We start from the raw sequence: 18,448 nt of genomic DNA on the forward strand, positions 1-18,448 counted from the left end.
GTTGCATGCCTGTCCTGTGAATGACCAATAAATAAGGAAGAAAAAGTCCCATGCTAGACTTGGCTGTGAGAGGCCGACAGAGCCATGCAAGTTTCAGTTATATGTCAAACTTAGCCGTGAAAGGCTGACTGAGATGGGGAAGTATCAGTCACATATCAGGCCACAGACTGCCACTTTGTAGTAATGCATGGTTACTCACTCATACACAGTACACACCCCAGAATGAAATCTGCATTTACAATGTGCTTTGCAGGTAATCTGAAAATAAAGTCTTGGAAAAGGGGTCACGGGGTGTGTGTGGTGGCTCCTGGGGTGTGGCTGCCAGTCTCTCTGCTGGGCTCCCGGGTGTGTGCAGTGTCTGTCGGCTGCCGGATGTAAGTGGCATCTACTGGCTCCTCTGTGCCAAGAGCCACCGGATGTAGGCAGTGTCTGCCGAGATTGGTACCCAGGCAACCTAGTAAAGGTGGTGTCTGCTGGTATATGTGCATCATGCCGGTGTCTGCTTTGTGTCAGCTGAAGAGACACAAAACGTAATCCCAGATGCAAGAACGGACTAAACACATGCCAGTCAGGCTGCATTCTTTTTTTTTTATTTTGTGAACCTCTATAACACGCTCAAGGACCCCAAGGGCAAAGCACAAGGGGAGCGACAGAAACAGCTGTTTTTTTCCTGATACGACAGAGGAGGAAATGAGGATCTGGTGTAAGGGACCCAATTCAAAGGAGAGGAGGAAATGAGGATAGGATGTCTCTGTAGCAATTCAAAGACAAGATAAAGGCACGCAAGTAGCCACTCAAAATACAGTGGTATGTTGAATTTCTGTTGAGAATGAAAAGACATGCAACAGACAACCAAAAGGAACAATGAGTGAAATCCCATGGGAGGGATTCAAGAATGGAGAACCAAAAGGAGCAATGAGTAAAATCCTATGGGAGGGAACCAAGAACCCAAATGCAGAACAATTACAACCAATGCACAAATCAAAAGCCAGTATTTCTGAAGGGCACAACAAAGAACAAATGGAAATCGATGGGCGGTTTGAAGCTCAAAGAGGCGATACAGCATGTTTTCAGACAGCGCACTGCGTAGGCTCGACCTAAAAAGGATAGAGGGCAGGAGCCAGTCTTGACCATGTATAGCGAGAACAACCACAAGAATTACTACCGCCGAAAGAGGGAAAGAAGGGACACCACCTAGGTCAGGACCAGGCAATGCACCTTAGGCCAAGTACCATGCCCCTTTCCTTGCATTTGCTACGAAAGAAGAGCACCAGATAGACAGAGTAGAAGGAAAGAAACCCCTGGCTAGAGTGGAGAAACACTCAACAAACAGGGGAGGGGCAACAAGAAGAACCCCGGTGCACCATCTTATGATAGGCACCAGTGCCCCAAGCGTGGCATGTGGAGCTACTATAAGGGTTACTATTGTGTTAGAAACATATGGAGAAATACCTGTAAGGCATACAGACAAAGTACACTGAAGAACAGGAAACAAGGCAACAGTGCATCTGCACAATACCATGAAAACATCCCAATCAGAACTTTGGTACAAAGCAAGAAACCACTGTGCAGTCACCGGCATAGAAACCAAACAGGGCCAGAAAATAAGACTAGGCTCAAACAACCAGGGACCACAACCAGTCATCGACAGGGTAAGAATGCAAGAAAAGAAGATACCTGCTGGGGCACGCGCACCACACCAGATGCCACTCATATGAGACGAGTGAAAAGAAGAAGCCAACTGGCACGCCCTACTCACACAGTAAGAAAGGGACGAGGCCATCCCCAGCCACACTGAGTAAAGGGGGGGAGGGGGGATGATGGGGGGGGGGGGGGGAGGACGGTATAACAATCGGGTATTAAGATTTCACTCCACTCCAACTAACCCGAAAACAGTGTACGGCGAAGTCAGCTTGAGAGCCTAACAGATATTGGCCATCGAAAGGCATGTCTACCAAGGAGGACTGAACAGCCTCACAAACAGCAGAGGTGCGTAGCGAGGCACGCCAGCAAAGAGCTACCAAAAGGGCCATGGCTCGACCAACGGAATCTGTGGTGTCTGTGCCACAATGAATCAGCAATTTAGCCCCCTGACGACAATCCTAAAACAGGTGAGTAAGAGCGTCCCGAGAGTCATCAAGGATGGAGGAGAGAAGGTACGAGACTAAATCCCACAACACATGAGAAGAACATCCCAAAACACAAGCTGTATTAAGGGACTATAAAGCGAAGCTGGTGGCAGAAAAGAGATGGCAACCAAGAGACTCTAGACTTTTAGACTCTCAGTCTTGGGGAACGTCAGGCACGATGCTGATGTTAGGGATGGCCTGAACTACAAAGCTGCACGGATTAGGCTAATGAAAAAAGGTAGAGTGGGTCTCCAGGGGTAGGATGGTGCCTATGCGCTATAGGCAGGTCCATGGAGGCCCAAGCACCCAACAGAATATCAAAGATGGCTTCACTGAAGGGCAGCAGAGGTTCAGTTCTCATCTGGCCCTGATTAAGAACCCCAAGTAGAGGATCAATGTCCACCTCCACAGTTGGGAGCTGCAGGCCCAGAACCACAGCAACTCTCTGCAAAAGCCAAGCTAGCCTCCTAAGCAAGGCTAGGAGGAGAAAGCAGGTCAGAGGACGGAGAAGAACCAAGGCCACTAGCTTCTCCAAGATCAGACACCCACTGAAACTCCAGAGAAGGCTGAGGGACGTCAGTTATGGTATCACGGACACCACCAAAACACCTGTGTTCAGAGGGGAAAAAAGCAGGTGGTTCCTTTGGCAGCGGAAGAAGGTAGCCCGGAAAGAACCGTTCCACCGACGCCGTTCCAGACGTCGAAGAGACTACCTCAGCGTCGGGGAGGGGAGACAAAGTAGGCGTTATCAGCGCTGTTGACGCCGAAGGCGGCGCCAAATGATACAGTGCAGGCATCCTACGTGGGAATCTCAAAGGGCTGAGCACCAGAGCCAATAGGTTTCGATCATAGATGCGAAGGGCCCCACTGACACAGCGGGAGGTCCTGCCGGTTTGGAGTCAGTCAAGGTCTCACCAACCTCCTTGGGGCCGGGAAGTGCACCAGAAGGAGGCTAGAAACCAAAAATGGCATGGAGGGAGAGACCGTGCCAGTGCCAGAGAGTCGCCTCAGTGCCAGGAAACACAGGAAGGTGCAGGACAGACTCTCGCTCCATCGATTTCGGAATAGTAGGAGGCCAGTCAGGGACACCGCCTGTATGCAGTAAGGTCGAGGAAGGCCGCGGCGTTGGTTGCCTGTGGCGACTTACTAAATGGCAAGGACAAAGGACTTCGGGAAGTGGCCCTCGAGCGGTCCTCAGAAAAAGAGGACCACAACCACCGCGCTAACGGTGTCGTGCAGCGCTTCTGCAACAGCCTAATGACTGAAGTTGAAGACATGAGCCACACCGTTCAGTCAGGGTGCGCGCCCAGCCAAAACGACAAGGTAGGCCAAAATGGCCAGGAGGTACCGCTCTCCGGATCTGAGTGGTGTACGGATAGGAAGAAACTGATGTCAGCGGGGGGTGGGGGGGGGCGGCTTATATGGATTCTGTTGATGTCACATCCGGTGGACGATGTCGTTAGCTCAGCTACCTCTACCGATGCGCAGAAGTACTGCTGTAAAAAGGTTTCCGGATCCCTTCTGGGGAGAAGGCCAAGTAAAGGAATCTGCGGCTAGATGTTGTCTCTACCAGATTAAGTGGCTTAAACCCAGATCTAAAAAGGTACACTTCATGGTGGCACTAACCAGCTTAAAAAAACACTCCCCTAATACAACTTAAAGCATGATGTTGTATAGCATTAGAAACTCACTTTATCTTCTACTGGATCCCGATTTGCCATACCCATGTGGCCTGATCCTGCAGAGGCTGATGCATGTTTGAGATGGCATCGGGTAACAGACCAGAGGGTAACGTGTTCTAAACTGCCACATCGAAGAGAAATGCTTTGAAATGCAAATAAACTGCCCATTTAGGAGAAATTTCAACCTATATCAACTTAGACTGGGTGTTTGTACAGTGGAATAAAAAACAAATATTGAACAACAATAAAGATAATAGAACATAAATAAGTGCAACGTTTATTGCTCTTACAGTCAGGGGTGACCACATTGGTTTTGTTCCACACGGTTTGTAATCATGGCCTGCATGAATTAACATAATTGGCAAGCTATTTTTGAATTATAACCTTTCTTGAAAAAGGCTTACGCAATAGTCTTCAGACAACAGCTACAGTCTTCTCTCTGGAATGGGATAAGCAGCAGTAGACTAAATACAGGGTGATACACTTTCATCTTTATGATCCACCACTATCACAATAGACAAAATGGAGTGAAGGGAGTGGAGTGAACTGTACACACAGTGATACAGAAGAGCTCAGTGACAGAGCAGTGCTTATCGTTTGTATGTAGACTGCATGGCAGACAGGCAGAGGAATAACTTGAAGAAACTTAATTATCTATCACTATGAGCTCACAGCATTTTGAAGGCATAATGTCAAGCCATCTCAATGCTTGTAGAACTGGTGGGTTCATGCTTCTTAATTGATAGTTGAGCAACAGCCCACTACTGTAAACAATAACTGGTTCCATCTCCAATTGTGCACTAGAAAGCAGGCTGTACACCTGCACTGCCAGATGCCACAGTCTCAAAGATCCTCCGTTTTGTGTCTTTAACTTTAGACTACATAGAAAGCAGATGAAAAATTGCACACCTGACCCAGAGGGACTAGGGGGATCAGGTTATTTGACTTGTATGAAAGCAAATGAAACTATGAAATAAGTGATCTTGGAGTCCTGCCACAAGTCTTAATGCAAAGCAGACCAATATTAAACGGCAGTGATTGGCAATTTCTGGGGAATTACCATTTGGAGAAGTTGAAGGTGACCAGACGCCATAATATTTCGGAAGATACTTCTGCAGCTCCAGAAGGGTCCTGTTGCCACAATCCTCAGCAAAAACCTGGTTAAAAAAAACAAAATTGTTAAAACATTTGTTCTTTAAACTCGACCACCGTCCTCACCATTAAAAGATAAAAACATGCATTAATAAAGTTAATGTATTACTGTGGGTTGGATTTAGATCTCGGGGGACGGGCTATTCCGTCACCAAAGTGACTGATATCCCGTTCACCGAAATACAAATCCCAATATATCCCATGGGATTTATATTCCGGGGAATGGATATCCGTCACCGCTGTGATGGAGTAACCAGTCTGCCAAAACCAAAGGAAATGATGGACGGAGTGTTGAACATTGCAAGCACTCACCCCCACTCAACAGATCTGGGTTTGATCCATCACCGTTCTTTAGCCCTCTCTGCCACCCCAGTTCAGACATTGCCATATGCAAATCAGTCTGACCCTGTGCCTCATGGGAACAGTCCAGCCCAAACTGCCAAGCCATGTCTTGCCTGGACCGGAAACAAGCTTCCTAGGACCGGTTTCTGGCATTTCAGCCGTCTTCAGCCAGGCTTGCTTGAATTCAGTGGCAAAGTGAGCAAGGGACTCACGTCTGAGCATACCCTGCCAACTTATGGCGAACAAAGCAAAAAACAAAGGAAATGATGGACTGAGTGTTGAACATTGCAAGCACTCACCCCCAGTCAACTGATCTGGGTTTAATCCATCACCGTTCTTTAGCCCACTCTGCCACCCCAGTTCAGACATGGCCATATGCAAATCAGTCTGACCCTGTGCCTCATGGGAACAGTCCAGCCCAAACTGCCAAGCCATGTCTTCCCTGGACCGGAAACAAGCTTCCTAGGACCCGTTTCTGGCAACCAGTCTGCCGACATCTAAATCATGCCCTTGGTATTAATAGTGAAAAGATTTAAAGTTATGCACAGTAAGTAAGGTGTATTTTATTAATGGTTGACGGATTTTGAAAAAAACTACAATTGTTGTGGAGGTAATGTATGTGAAACAGGAGGATTATCTACATAATAGAAATGGGCAAGCCTAGCACTGTGGTCCTGATCTACCATCAATGGATACAGGCTCTGCAAAGAAAAGGTACAATATTTCTGGTTTAAAAAACACCAACAGGGAACTGGTGACATCACATGGAACAACTTTCCATGGCCTTTGGTACAACAATGAGGGAAGAGGAAATCACATAAAATGGATACAGATATGAAGAAATTAGCATGTTGCTTCAATTCAAGATGGCATGTGAAATAAATGTTATAGAATAGTTCCATTACTGTGCTCAACACTTACCTCAAAATCAGTGTCAGTTTTACTCCAGAAGCAACTTGTGGCAAATATTACCAAACACTGTGGAACCTCTAGATGATTGTTTATACTTCAAGTCAAGAATAACTTTATTTCAGTTCAAAGAACCATAAACATTTCACAGTATAAAAAGATTTTTACAATTCATAAAACTTCAGCAAAGAAAGATTTGAAACAACATACCCCCTTATAAGAGACAGCAAAATTAACAATATAATTCCCTGGCTATCTTATGAAAATTTCACTCGTATCGCTTTCTGATCACAATAGAGCACCTTATAAAGTTTGCTACCGCGATACAGATGCCAGTAGAGGCCAATGAGTACAAATAGTCAAAACCAACGCTATATGAACATGGACGAACATTCCTCAATAATGGAAGCAGAAATCTAGTTATCACCGACTGCTATAAAGTGCAAATAAATAGAAAGTGCATCGTGCATTGCCAAAACCCGGCAGGTAAAATCTGATCTGGGAATTTGCGGAAAAAGTTCGACAAAATTGTGGAGGGGCGAAAGGCAAGCGAAAAACTCCTGAGTAACCTAGGTGATGACAATTGTGCATTTGCCCCTCTTAAGGAACGTCCGTTTGATAATGGCCTTAGCATTTGGAGGAATTCTTTCAGGGTATTCAAAAAAGTATCCTTGACCCATCTATAGGAACTTGTCCCTCAAGAAGTGGAGCCAGGGCGGAGATGGCCAGCGAAGTTACTGGAGTACGGCCCCACCGTCAATAGTGGACAAGACACAAATCTCTAAACCGCCCACCAGAGAGGAAGTGGGACTGTCCTAGTGTGGTCCAAGAGAGGCCCAGAACAAACAGCACAACTAATCACTCCACCACATGCATTAAGGCAGGGGCAATCAAGGACCCCCCCTCCCCCATCAATAAAATGATGGGAGGAAACGACGGGGGTTGGGAGACCCAAAGTAGAATCACAATACACCACGAGGACAGTAGTAGTCTCTTGTACTCCCTCCCCTCCCCTCCAACCCAAACTAACCACAGCCAGCCCCGGGTTCTGGCAGAAGAGGGCACAATCGACTGGGAGGTGTGGCTGGGACGTGAAGCCGAAGGAGGAGGACACAATGAAGTGCGCTCTTGACAGTACAGCCCAGCAAGGCCTGGGAAATCTAACCCCCAGAACAATAATTAAGGGGACCGGCGCCCTGTTCGGAGTGTCAATTAACACATCCCCAACTGGAAAACAGGTATAAAGGATCACCCTCCCACCCCCAGCCACCCGGATAACGATAGTGTGACCCAAAGCCATGTCAGTGAGGCTCACAAACGCACCCGGTCAGCAGCGGGAGGAGAAACCAGGGGTGGGGAAAACAACTTAAGAGAGACCTGGACCCAACCCATCCAGAACCCGTTGACTGGATGAAATGGTGAAACCTAAGGTACAGTTACCACCAAAAACCAACAAAATGGATAAATACGCAGTCCCCAGACGTCATCAAGAGGAGACAAGCCAATCAGCGGACCGACTGCCATCCCTTGGGGCGATCACGACGGCGATAAAAGACCTTAAATCCTCTCTTGAACCCAAGATGGATTCAGTAACCATCGAAGTGGGGTTCCACAGGGCAGACTTTCAGAAAATGTTGGAAAAGGTGAAAATGGCAGAGAAAAACATCCAGGATCTTCCGACCTCCTCCAGGTCCCTGGAGGAGCAAATGCGCAAATTATTTAAACAACAAGAGGCACGAGTCTAGGACAAGGAAGGGAGGTCAAGATTCAACAATATACGTATCGTGGGGATGTCTGAGGGCATGTAAGCTCAGAGCATTGACCTGTTAGTGGAAGACCTAAAAACAACCCATCTCCGCCCCAAACCTCTATCAAAGTTCTTCTCGTCGAAAGGGCGCATAGGGGGCCAATCCGACAGCAGAGGCCCGGGGCACCGCAACGCACCAGAATAGCTTGGATCTTTAATCACCGATACCAAGATGCAATCCTACAGGCCACTTTCACGCAGGGGGGGGGGACTTAAAATATCAAAACTCCACGGTCCGCTTTTTCCCTGAATTTACCTTGCAGGTCCAGAAACAAAGAAGGAGCTTTGAGGAGGTCAAAACAGCTCTCAGGGAAAAAGAACTGAAATATATGATGCTATATCCCGCAAGCTGAAATTTCTCACTGAGGAGAAATCCTGGTTCTTTCTGGGATTGGCTGGACGGGTGGCGTACATAGGAATCTAAGGGGACCGAAGAAAAACTACCCCCGGAGCAAACGAGATGGAGACCCTCAGGGGGGAGAACACGACCAACAAAACTTTGAGCAGATCCAAGCCAATCCTTAACTGTAGGAAGTTGAGGGCGATGCAACTACAGCCTAGAAGAAGCACATACATGCCCGGAAACAAGCGACACACCTTGGGACAGCTGGTATTGTAGACAGGGGGGGGGGGGGGGGGGGGAGGGGGGAATTGAGATACCACGGAAGCGGAACAAGAGACACCGAGAATTGACTCTCTTCCAGTCTTCGGCCATTCCTAGCTGGGTGCAAATTACTCCCACGAGATATGGGTAGAATAGGGGACCGGCGGGCTGTGAGGGTTCAGGGAGATGGCGAGTTTGGCCGGCCAACTCCCTCGCATGGTTCAACGACAGTTAAGGGCGACAGGCGCTCTGCAAATTGGGGAGGGGGTAGTTTTAGTCCCACAGTGTAGGGTGGGGAAGTTGAGGGGGGACATTTATTTCATAGTTCCAGAAGCAGTTATACGAGGCACAGAGGCTTAGGAGACAACACATGCAAGAAGTGAGGGCGAGCTAACGTCAGCCTGTGAAACCCAAACCACGAAAGACACAACTCAAGACACACTGAACGATGGAGGAACATAAGCAAAATACTCTCGAAATAATATTCTGGAATGTAAATGGCCAAGGGTCAAAGATTAAGCGCACATTGGTACTACTATACATAAAACGGCACAACCCCGATCTAGTCCTCCTGCAGGAAACCCACCTGCAGGTGGGGGTACACCCTAGTGGAACACGCAGGCTACACCTCGGGTTCACGGGGCACGGGAATCCTCCTTTGATCAACAGCCGCATACACCCCGGATAGAAACTGGAGAGAACCGTTGGGTAGATACGCACTTCAAACGGGGAAGTGGGAGGGACACTCTTTAAATTTGGGATCTGTATATGCCCCAACTGGGATGCAGGGAGACATCCTTTCCTCCCTTGGCACGGCAGTCCTTGACCTACCATTGGGATCCTTGATCCTAGGGGGAGACATGAACGATGTCATATCCCTGTCGGAAGACATGGCTGGGAAAAAAAGAATTGGGGGGGGGGGGTACCCCCCTGAAGAATTTTGCTGAAGCAGTGGGGTGGGGTGATATATGGAGAACCCAGAACACGAAGGAACGCTAATACACGCACATAACAGAACGCCAGGGCAGTCTGTCTAGATTAGATTACTATTCACCGCCAGGGACGAAGTAGGGCGCTTCCGCAACACCCAGCACTTGGTGCATGGCATATCTGACCACTCCCCAATGGTTATATTGTTCCTAGGGCAGGCAATAGACAAGCTCCTGCCGCCCAGTTTGGCAGTGTGGCATCTAACAGACAGAAATTTCGCAGACCAGCTAATAGAAGGCACTGAGTGATACTTCCAAAACAAGGGGTCAGTGGATTCACACTGTACACTCTGGGAGGCGTATAAAGCGGTGATACCGTAGTAAAGAGGAAGGAAGATAGTCAGCGCTATCAAACATTAGAATGAAAGATAAAATCCCTAGAGGCAGAGATACTACAGGGAGGAGATCAAGGGCGTGACCTGATACACCAATTACACCTCCAGCAACAGGAACTAAGGGACGTTGCAGAAAACGCAGCCAGGGCACACACCCTGGTGATACAAAGAAGGCTCTATGAAGTGGGAGACAAGGATACAAAACGTATTGCCAGGCTAGAAAAGAGAGATGTTGGTAGCGATTGGGTGACTGAGATCCACGACCCGGAAGGTGGAATATTTACAGGCAGTAGGTATATTGCTGAAACATTCGCCACCTATTCCGAGAATACATACGCCTCCAAATCACGTAGGTCCAGCGAAGACTGCACAGAACTCCTGAAAAATTATGACGTTAGATACTTTCCTAGCTGCTATATAATGCACTATTGGCCAGAGTGCGGGTGAACAGCTCTACCTCCCACATCTTTAAACTGGGTAGAGGAACGCAACACAGATGCATCTTATCGCCCATGATTTTTGCCCTAGTCTTATAGTCTCTGGCGGCCTGGGTCCGAGAAGACCCTCTAATCCGTGAAATCATGGTTGAAAAGAACTGGGAGGAAAAGATATCCCTATATGCAGATGACAACCTGCTATAATTGACGAAGCCACATTTCTCCATCCCGAGAATCCTTCTCATCTTTGATCTCTTTGGGAGCTGCGTTAGCTACCAAATTAACTGGGATAAATCGTTGATCTACCCTCTCTCGACATGAGAGATTATCCTGCCACCCTGCTACCCAGCCCCAGTGGTGTCAGACGGGTTCAGATACTTAGGGACCCACGTAACCAGGGGCGAGAAAGACTTTCTGGACCAAAATCTACTCTCCCATATAGAACACTTCCAAGCAGACACAACACATTGGCACACTACCCCCTTTGCTGATGGGAAGGGCGGTGCTCTTCAAAATGATGACCCTCCCACACATGCTTTACATACCACAAAACACATCATACAAAATCCCGACACACACTTACAAAAACGTAATGCCATATTGAGGTCACAATTATGGGACGGTGGCACGGCACGAATCTCCTTACTGAAACTACAACATGGTGTCTTTGACAGTGGACTAGCGGTCCCAGACAGTTAGGCTTATTACTGGGCGACCAAGCTGGTAGCGGTGAGCGATTGGGTACTTGGAGAGATAGATGCACCGGCATACAGGGATGATCGTCGGGCCATGGGGACCGGGGAATACCCTGCCCTCCTCTATGGGAGGGCAAAGAAAGGATTGCTTCTATCCCACTCCTAGGTGGTACGCCAAGTGTGGACAGCAACCAACCGAAGACTGAGGTGGAACAACAAACTTATAGCAAAAACCCCACTATGGGACAGTGACAGCCTGAGTGAGGTAAACAAGCTGCATGCACACACGAGATGGCACACAATAGAGACAGACAAACTGGGAGATTTATGTAGAGGGGACAAAATTGCATCATTCAGTGAACTACAGGCAGAGTACGAACTAGCGCAGGGAGAGATCTTCCGCTACTGGCAGCTGAAACACGCCCTGATATGTCACCTGCCAGAGGAAGAACAAATCCCAGACTTGTCCCCCATGGAGGACTGACTGATCCTAGACACTATGCTCACCAAGGCAGTCTCCCCGATATATAAAAAGATAATAAATAACACACAAGATGACCTAGTCCCACTTAGCGAGGCCTGGACAGAGAACGTGGGCCCCATGGAGGACAACCAGTGGAGAAAGGCATTGCAGAGCCCCAGACAGATAGCCATAAGAGCATGATTTCACTTGGTGCAGCTTCGGATACTACATAGGTCGTACATCTCCAAGACCAGAATACACCAGATGGGCCGCGGCGAATCTGCTAATTGCACCAAAGTCTGCAGCAATATAGGCACGTTCTATCACACACTCTTCCCACTAATCCAAAACTTTCTGGACAGGGGAAATAGAGGTGATGGGGGAGGTGACAGGCCTACTGATCCCGTTTGAGGACAATTGGCTGCTACTGGGCATAACAGGGGGAGGAGAGGTGGCCCAAACACTCACACACCTGGTTAAACATGGCCGCTGGGGTAGCGAAGCGCAACCTGGCAAGACTCTGGGGAGCACACAGGCCTCCCACAGTCCGGGACTGGGAAGATGATCCTGACTGGTGTGCACAGCGTATCAGTACCAGGGCTGCCCTCGCAAATTCGAAAAGATCTGGGGACCGTTGATGCAGTACAGAGGAACCAACATACTGAGAGGGGATGGTAGATAGGGAGGAACTGGGACACAGCGGCAATCAGAAGACGAGTCCATAACCAGACACACTACGCACTTGGTCACCTTAAGAGATACGCATCAACATTTATTGATGTTCGGCCCCCTGCGAGCAGCCCAAAATGCTTTTACGAAATTGTTTACTGATCACCGGTGCCTCTCAAATTACTTCTCAATAAAAAGATTTATTTAGAAAAATAAAAGTGGAGCAAGGGGTTCTTTACAGCATTATGCGTATTAAGGAAGTCCTAATAACATCTCTTGAGAACTCCAAGTCCTCCGAGAGCCAGATCTTAGCTCATAAATACAATGGGGCACAGCCAATCTGGACCGCCATAAACTCTTGGCCCAGTTCCACAGGACAGAGTGATGTAGGGGCACTTTTTGGTACCATCAGTAATCTTTTCATAAATATATTCTCTACTAGTTGGAGCTGCTGGCTTCCATTATACCCCCAAGCCCCGGCCCCATATGTAACGCTAGGTAGGCATTTAGCTCTATAAAGAGTTACTTCTTTTACTGGTGTTTGCCCCAGCTTTCAAGCGAACCGAAAGAACGCATCCACAGCCCTGCTTGTCTGCTGTGCTCAAATGGTCAAGAGTGGTTCCCATTTCATCTGATTAATAAATAAGTTGCACAGGTCCCAAAAATTACTAACTTTTTCCTATCTCTTTGGAAAATGAAAGGTTTTTTTTGTTGTCTTTGGGCCACATATCATAATATATGAATTAGTAAACTTTTAAATCAAGAGATGTCATAAAAACAGTAAATGCATGAAGAGATTTCTGCAAACTCATAGCTGTCCTTGCCAATAACAGGGTATCATATGTATATGAAAGCAGAGGGACAAATTTATTACCAATTTTGGGTAATCAAGCTACCTTTTTAATAAAAAGGTCTCCAGTCCATTTGTATAAATTTAAAAAAAAAACAGGGCTAAAATACGTCCTTGGCGAACCACTTCCGTGGAGATTATTGGGTGGGTTTTTTCCCCTTTATTATCGTGCCTTACAGTAACTGAATTATTTGTATAGAGCCTACGGAGAAGGGTTACTAGTGCTTTTTCGACACCCTTGTCTTCCATCAATCATGACTCACAAATTGTCCCAATTGACGGTTTCAAAAGCACTAGATAAGTCCATGAAGGTTAAATGCATAGAGCTCTTCATGGACTTCACGTGCTTACTGACCATTAGGGACAAATTGAAACACTGTTCTGTCGTGCCCAGACCCCTTCCAACACCATATTGTGTGTTTGACAATACCCTTTTAATAGACGCCCACTCTTCTAAACGTGCAAGAAGGACCCTGCCCAATACCTTTGCTGTTGCATTGATCAATAATATGGGTCTGTCACACACCGGATCACTTCTATCACCCTTTTTAAAAACAGAAACTACAATCGCCTCTCTCCATGACCCATGCAGTGGACCAATAATGGCTGCTTTAAAAATATTCTATAGTAGTGGTGCCCACAAGTTAGGGTTTCTTTTTAAAAAGGGGCACCTCAACTGGGCCAGGGGCTTTTAAAAAGATACCCTGTGCAAGAGCCACCTCTACCTCTTGAACTGTAATGGACGGACGAAGCTGTGAGGCTGCTGTTAAGTCATGGGGTAATTCCTGTCGCTCCTCCGCTATCATCCTATGTGAGGGGTTAAAAATGCTGGAAAAATTGACTTCCCAGACTTCACTCAGGATCAATGGGTCCATCTGTCTCACATTAATAAACAACGGAAGAGTGACTAAAAAAAGGGGAAGGGGCAACAGCGTGGGAAAAACCAAACGGATGTGTTAAAAGAACCCTCACTCACCAACCTAGTTGGTGACCTGCTTCATCATCGGGTTCCCCCCAAGGAGGCAGAGTGCCACCTCGGTGTGCTGCGACGCCGGAGTTACAGCGGAGCTGGTTTCTGAGGGATCAGTGAAGTGAATTTAAAAAGGTAAATGGTTTTAACCGACCACAATTTTAATCAAGGCAAACCATTCACCATTAAAAACAATTGTGACGGACTAGAACTAGGTCGGTTAAGATAACCAAAGAACGTCCGTTTTTAAATTAGTGAAGAGGGGATGGTCGACATGTTTCTGCTTTAGTTGCCAATTATGCTAAGCATTCTTCAGGACCAAGGAAATTCCACGGCGGTATGCGCACGCTAAGGCGCACCCTAACCTGTGGAATGGGAACGGTAAAACTCACGGTTCTACCGAGGAGCCTCCTTGTTATTCCAGGGCTATTAAATCCTGTAAGGAAAAAAATTGAGAAACACAAACAAGACACACATAAACATCTACATGTGATCTGCTTATTACTTGTTGTATTTAGTGTGAACACTCAATTTGATAATCCCGTGCTGTGGAGAGGGAGTGCGTGTGTTTAGCAATCGGCCCACTCCTGCTCTGAAGGCGGTTAATTTGGCGCCCTACAGAACTGTTCCAAGCATGAAAGGTAATGCAATGGACTTGAGCGTAAGTGAGGAACCTTCAACAAGATCCCACAATCGGAAAACCGACATCATTCGGCAGAATTTGTGCCTAGGTAACGGCTGGTGGCCATTGTGTCTAATCGTAATAGCTGACTCGTGAAAGTGCTATGCATGCTCACAAATGCCCGTGAGGTCTTTGTCAGGTGCCGTTGTTCAAGTGCATTCATAGTCGGGGTGGGTGAATAAAACTATATATACAAGTGAGATATATAGAAGACAGTAGCATGGAAAATGATTAAAATATAGTTAAAAAGGTCCGCTTACTCGTATGCAAAGTGCGGCATACTTCATGGGTCCGTGAGGGGGTAGTGAGCTATAGTATCTGTAGAATGGGTAATAAGCAAAGGAATTAAGTTAATATTCCTTAGTAAAGTGATTCACACCCTCTCGAGGGGGAACCTGTCGCCCAAAGATCTGCAATTGCACTTACTTCCATGCTCGCACACTCCCGCTGTCAGCCTATCTCAGTCCAACACGGCCCGAATGTTGATGTGAGCTACGCGAACCAGGAAGTAAGTAGAGCTGATCACGTGATGGTGTTGACGTGCGCATGACATCTGTGGGCTTGGCCGAGGGGGGCGTGTACCACCAGTGTGCCGCAAAAAAGATGAACTTTATTAAGCCCCGTAGTGACTGACAAACGAAGCAGCGGGCGGTTACTAAGGTTACCAGTGATGCATACGGGCTATGGCCGTGGCTTTTGTAAGCGAAACAACGTTAATCCCACCTGCCTTGTCGATTCAATACCCAAACTGAGGCCAGTAGGGAAGTAGTGCGGTGTCAACCACAACGTTAACTAAAGGGAACCAAACGTAAGGCAATCAGATCATTTGATCATCAGACGGTTAGGGGCAAGTGAGGCAATTTCTACAGACCCCGGGCCGAACCTCCATGTTGTGGGACCAATTGCAAGGATGTCGCAAGAGGTGGCGTGATTAAACTAAGACCAGGTAATAGGTAAAAGGATCAATTTACATACTCTCGTGCTACTAAAACTTCAAAATTAGAGGCTAGAGAGTCTAGGAGGGCACGGGAATTAAAGGCTCACTAGAGACTAGAAAGGCAGGGAACTCAGAGACCCATTCGAAAAAAGATGTTATTTAACAAAGGTTTCAGAGGTCAGTGGACCCAGGAAATTAAGCGGATAATCTCTCAGCGTTTAAGTACAATGTTCCATGGAATATTGTCGTTTAACCTTTGTTGGTGTGTGGACAAACGATAGATCCACCGTTGCTCCTTCTCAAAAAGTGACTGTTGCGTGTTTGGACCTGGGTTGAGTTTTTCTATCACTGTCCATTGTAAGTCATTGGCCGTGTGGTTGGAGAGTAGGAAGTGTTCGGTGAGTTTTGTACTTAGCTTACGACACCGGATGGTGCTGCGATGTTCGCAGATACGTTGTTTAATTTTTCTCCCAGTCATGCCAACATATCTCAATCCACATGGACAAGTTATCAAGTAAACTACATCGGTGGAATTGCAGTTAGTGTGAATTTTTTGTGACCAAAGCCTTCCTGGCTCAAGAGATAGATGTTTGGCAGTGGTTAGATGGCAAACACTGCATGATCCACAGGGGTAGTGGCCTACCACTGGAGGCAAACCCCATGTACTGAGTACTGATTGAAGCGGAATCTTATCCTGTATTCTTGGGTAAGTGTGTACTAGTGTATCTTTGATGCTTCTCGCTCGTTTGTACGAAAACAAGGGCTTCTCCCAGTCATGGTTATTGCTTCTCAGGATATTCCAATGTTTTTTGATGGATCTGCTCACTGCATTGGAAGCTGCATTGTAGGTGGTCACGCAGGTGAGAGGAATAGTTTCCTTGTCAACTCTCACATTGTCTTCCAAGAGAGCATCCCTGTTTTGATTACGGGCTCTTTTGCTACTCTTCTTAAGGATTCTTTCGGGGTAGCCCCGGTCTTTTAGCTTAACAGTCAGATCTTCTGCTTGTTGCTTGAAGGTAGAGACTTCACTGCAGTTGCGTCGGAGTCGTAGGTATTGACTTCGATTAATGATTTCCCAAAACTTTTTAGAATCTTCAAAAGAACCTGCTCTTTCCAAGTCCTCCCACGCCTCCTTCCTCAGTTCCATTATCCTGCATTTGATCACCTTTTTATATTGGCAACTCGTAATTTTTATCAGCTCTCTATCATGAGGAGTGGCATGTAGGGCAGTTTTTAGTTCCTTATGAGCTTTGGAGCATTGTTTATACTTATCCTCCTGTCTGGCATTTAACTGCTTTGTTAAGTCTATGCTTTCACCTAAACATGCATGATTATTATTATTCTAAGTATAGAGGTTTCAGACTTGCCAAAAGATACAGTACTTTGCTTTCTAAACCAGTAGATAAGAGCACTCAACCTCACATCTGAATAGAACATGAGGTTGGCGTTCCAGTACATTGCGGGCTTCAGGGTAGCATAGGAATGAGAAACTGTAGTAAAGAAAAATGCCCAAAGACTGAGTGAAATTTTTAATCACTAAATGGCTGGAGTGCACAGTATTTGACTCTACAAAATAAAATGTGCTACATATGCTTTTAATAGCCATAGCAGAGCCGAACAAGTGCTGGCTTTAATGTGCTAATACAGGGTTTCACAATTGTACAGTCTGTTTGTGCCAGGTTTTTGTGCAGCCTGCCTCTTGTCTTCGCTCTACTTTACTGTTACTTAGCTTTGGGAATGAAAACAAACACAACCACAACAGATTGAAAACACTCATTAAGAAGTTGGTTTATTATTTGGGTGGGTGACTACCCACCTCAAGGAATAATCACAACTCTTGAGAGGGTAACCCTTAAAGTCACTAAATTAACATGAGCTAAACCCACTGGGAGCTATGGCACAGAGCAGACAGGCTTAACTTTGGACAATGTATAAAGTATTCACCCAGTACCAAAACAGTAGTAAAGTCCAACTGAAAAATAATCAAAATCAGAAACCAAATTAGAAAAAAATGGAGTAAAATTGAATAGACAAAATGAAAAAACAAATCATGGAGATATGATTTTTTTTTTAACTTTTAAGTGGAATTGTCGCCAAAAAACATAAAGTGAAAATGATAGTCAATGATTGCAGTAGACCGGGAGATAAGCGCAATTTGACGCAGATTACGATGGAGCGCAAGCAAGATACACCAACCAGGATCGTCTTGTTCAAAGATTTTACCGTCTGACTAAGTCCTTTAAGTCCCAATTTACTACAAAAGTACACTTCTAAAGTCCACCAGGACTTCAGAGGCAGCACTTAGAAACTCACAGGGTATCAGGCAGAGGCCAACTGCAAGGTCCAGTTGCCACTAGTCATCTGGGCAGTTGCAGGGAAGGACTCTTTTAGGTTTCTGCATCTCTGTAGCTTGAACAGGAGGTCAACTTCCTTGTCCAGGGTACAATAGGGAGCATGTTCAATCCGTTAATGCTCCTCTCAGGTTACAGACAGCAGTCCCAGTATAGGTCGAGAAAGTGTTCTGAAGTGGGTGCCTTTAGATGCCACATTTATGCCGGACACATGGGCACGTCCTAACCAATGGGGTGAATGTATCTGGGGCCAACCCTACTCACTTTGGGCATTTTCATGGTAGCCGAAGTTTTCTGCCACAGCAAACTTGGGCTCTGAGAGCTAGGTGTAATCCTAGTGTCCTCCCACAACTAACACTAAAATCCAGCTTGGGGCATCAACTGTACCCACAATAACCCAGAGACAGAAGTCTGGTATAAGACAAGTTTGGTTTCCAGCAACCAG

The 18,448-nt window shown here is 46.5% G+C and overlaps 1 protein-coding gene across 1 annotated transcript in view; it reads right to left on the minus strand.

Annotated features, from left to right (window-relative positions):
* Nucleotides 1-18,448, minus strand: part of IPMK (inositol polyphosphate multikinase) — a 121,425-nt gene that overhangs the window by 65,639 nt on the left and 37,338 nt on the right. Inside the window, exon 3 of the mRNA XM_085605757.1 lies at nt 4,872-4,968. Within this exon, the coding sequence (XP_085461883.1) occupies nt 4,872-4,968 (97 nt within the window). The remainder of the gene's footprint in view (nt 1-4,871; nt 4,969-18,448) is intronic.

This window comes from Triturus cristatus, chromosome 1_2 (assembly GCF_964204655.1).
Source record: "Triturus cristatus chromosome 1_2, aTriCri1.1, whole genome shotgun sequence".
Taxonomy (NCBI): Eukaryota; Metazoa; Chordata; class Amphibia; order Caudata; family Salamandridae; genus Triturus; species Triturus cristatus.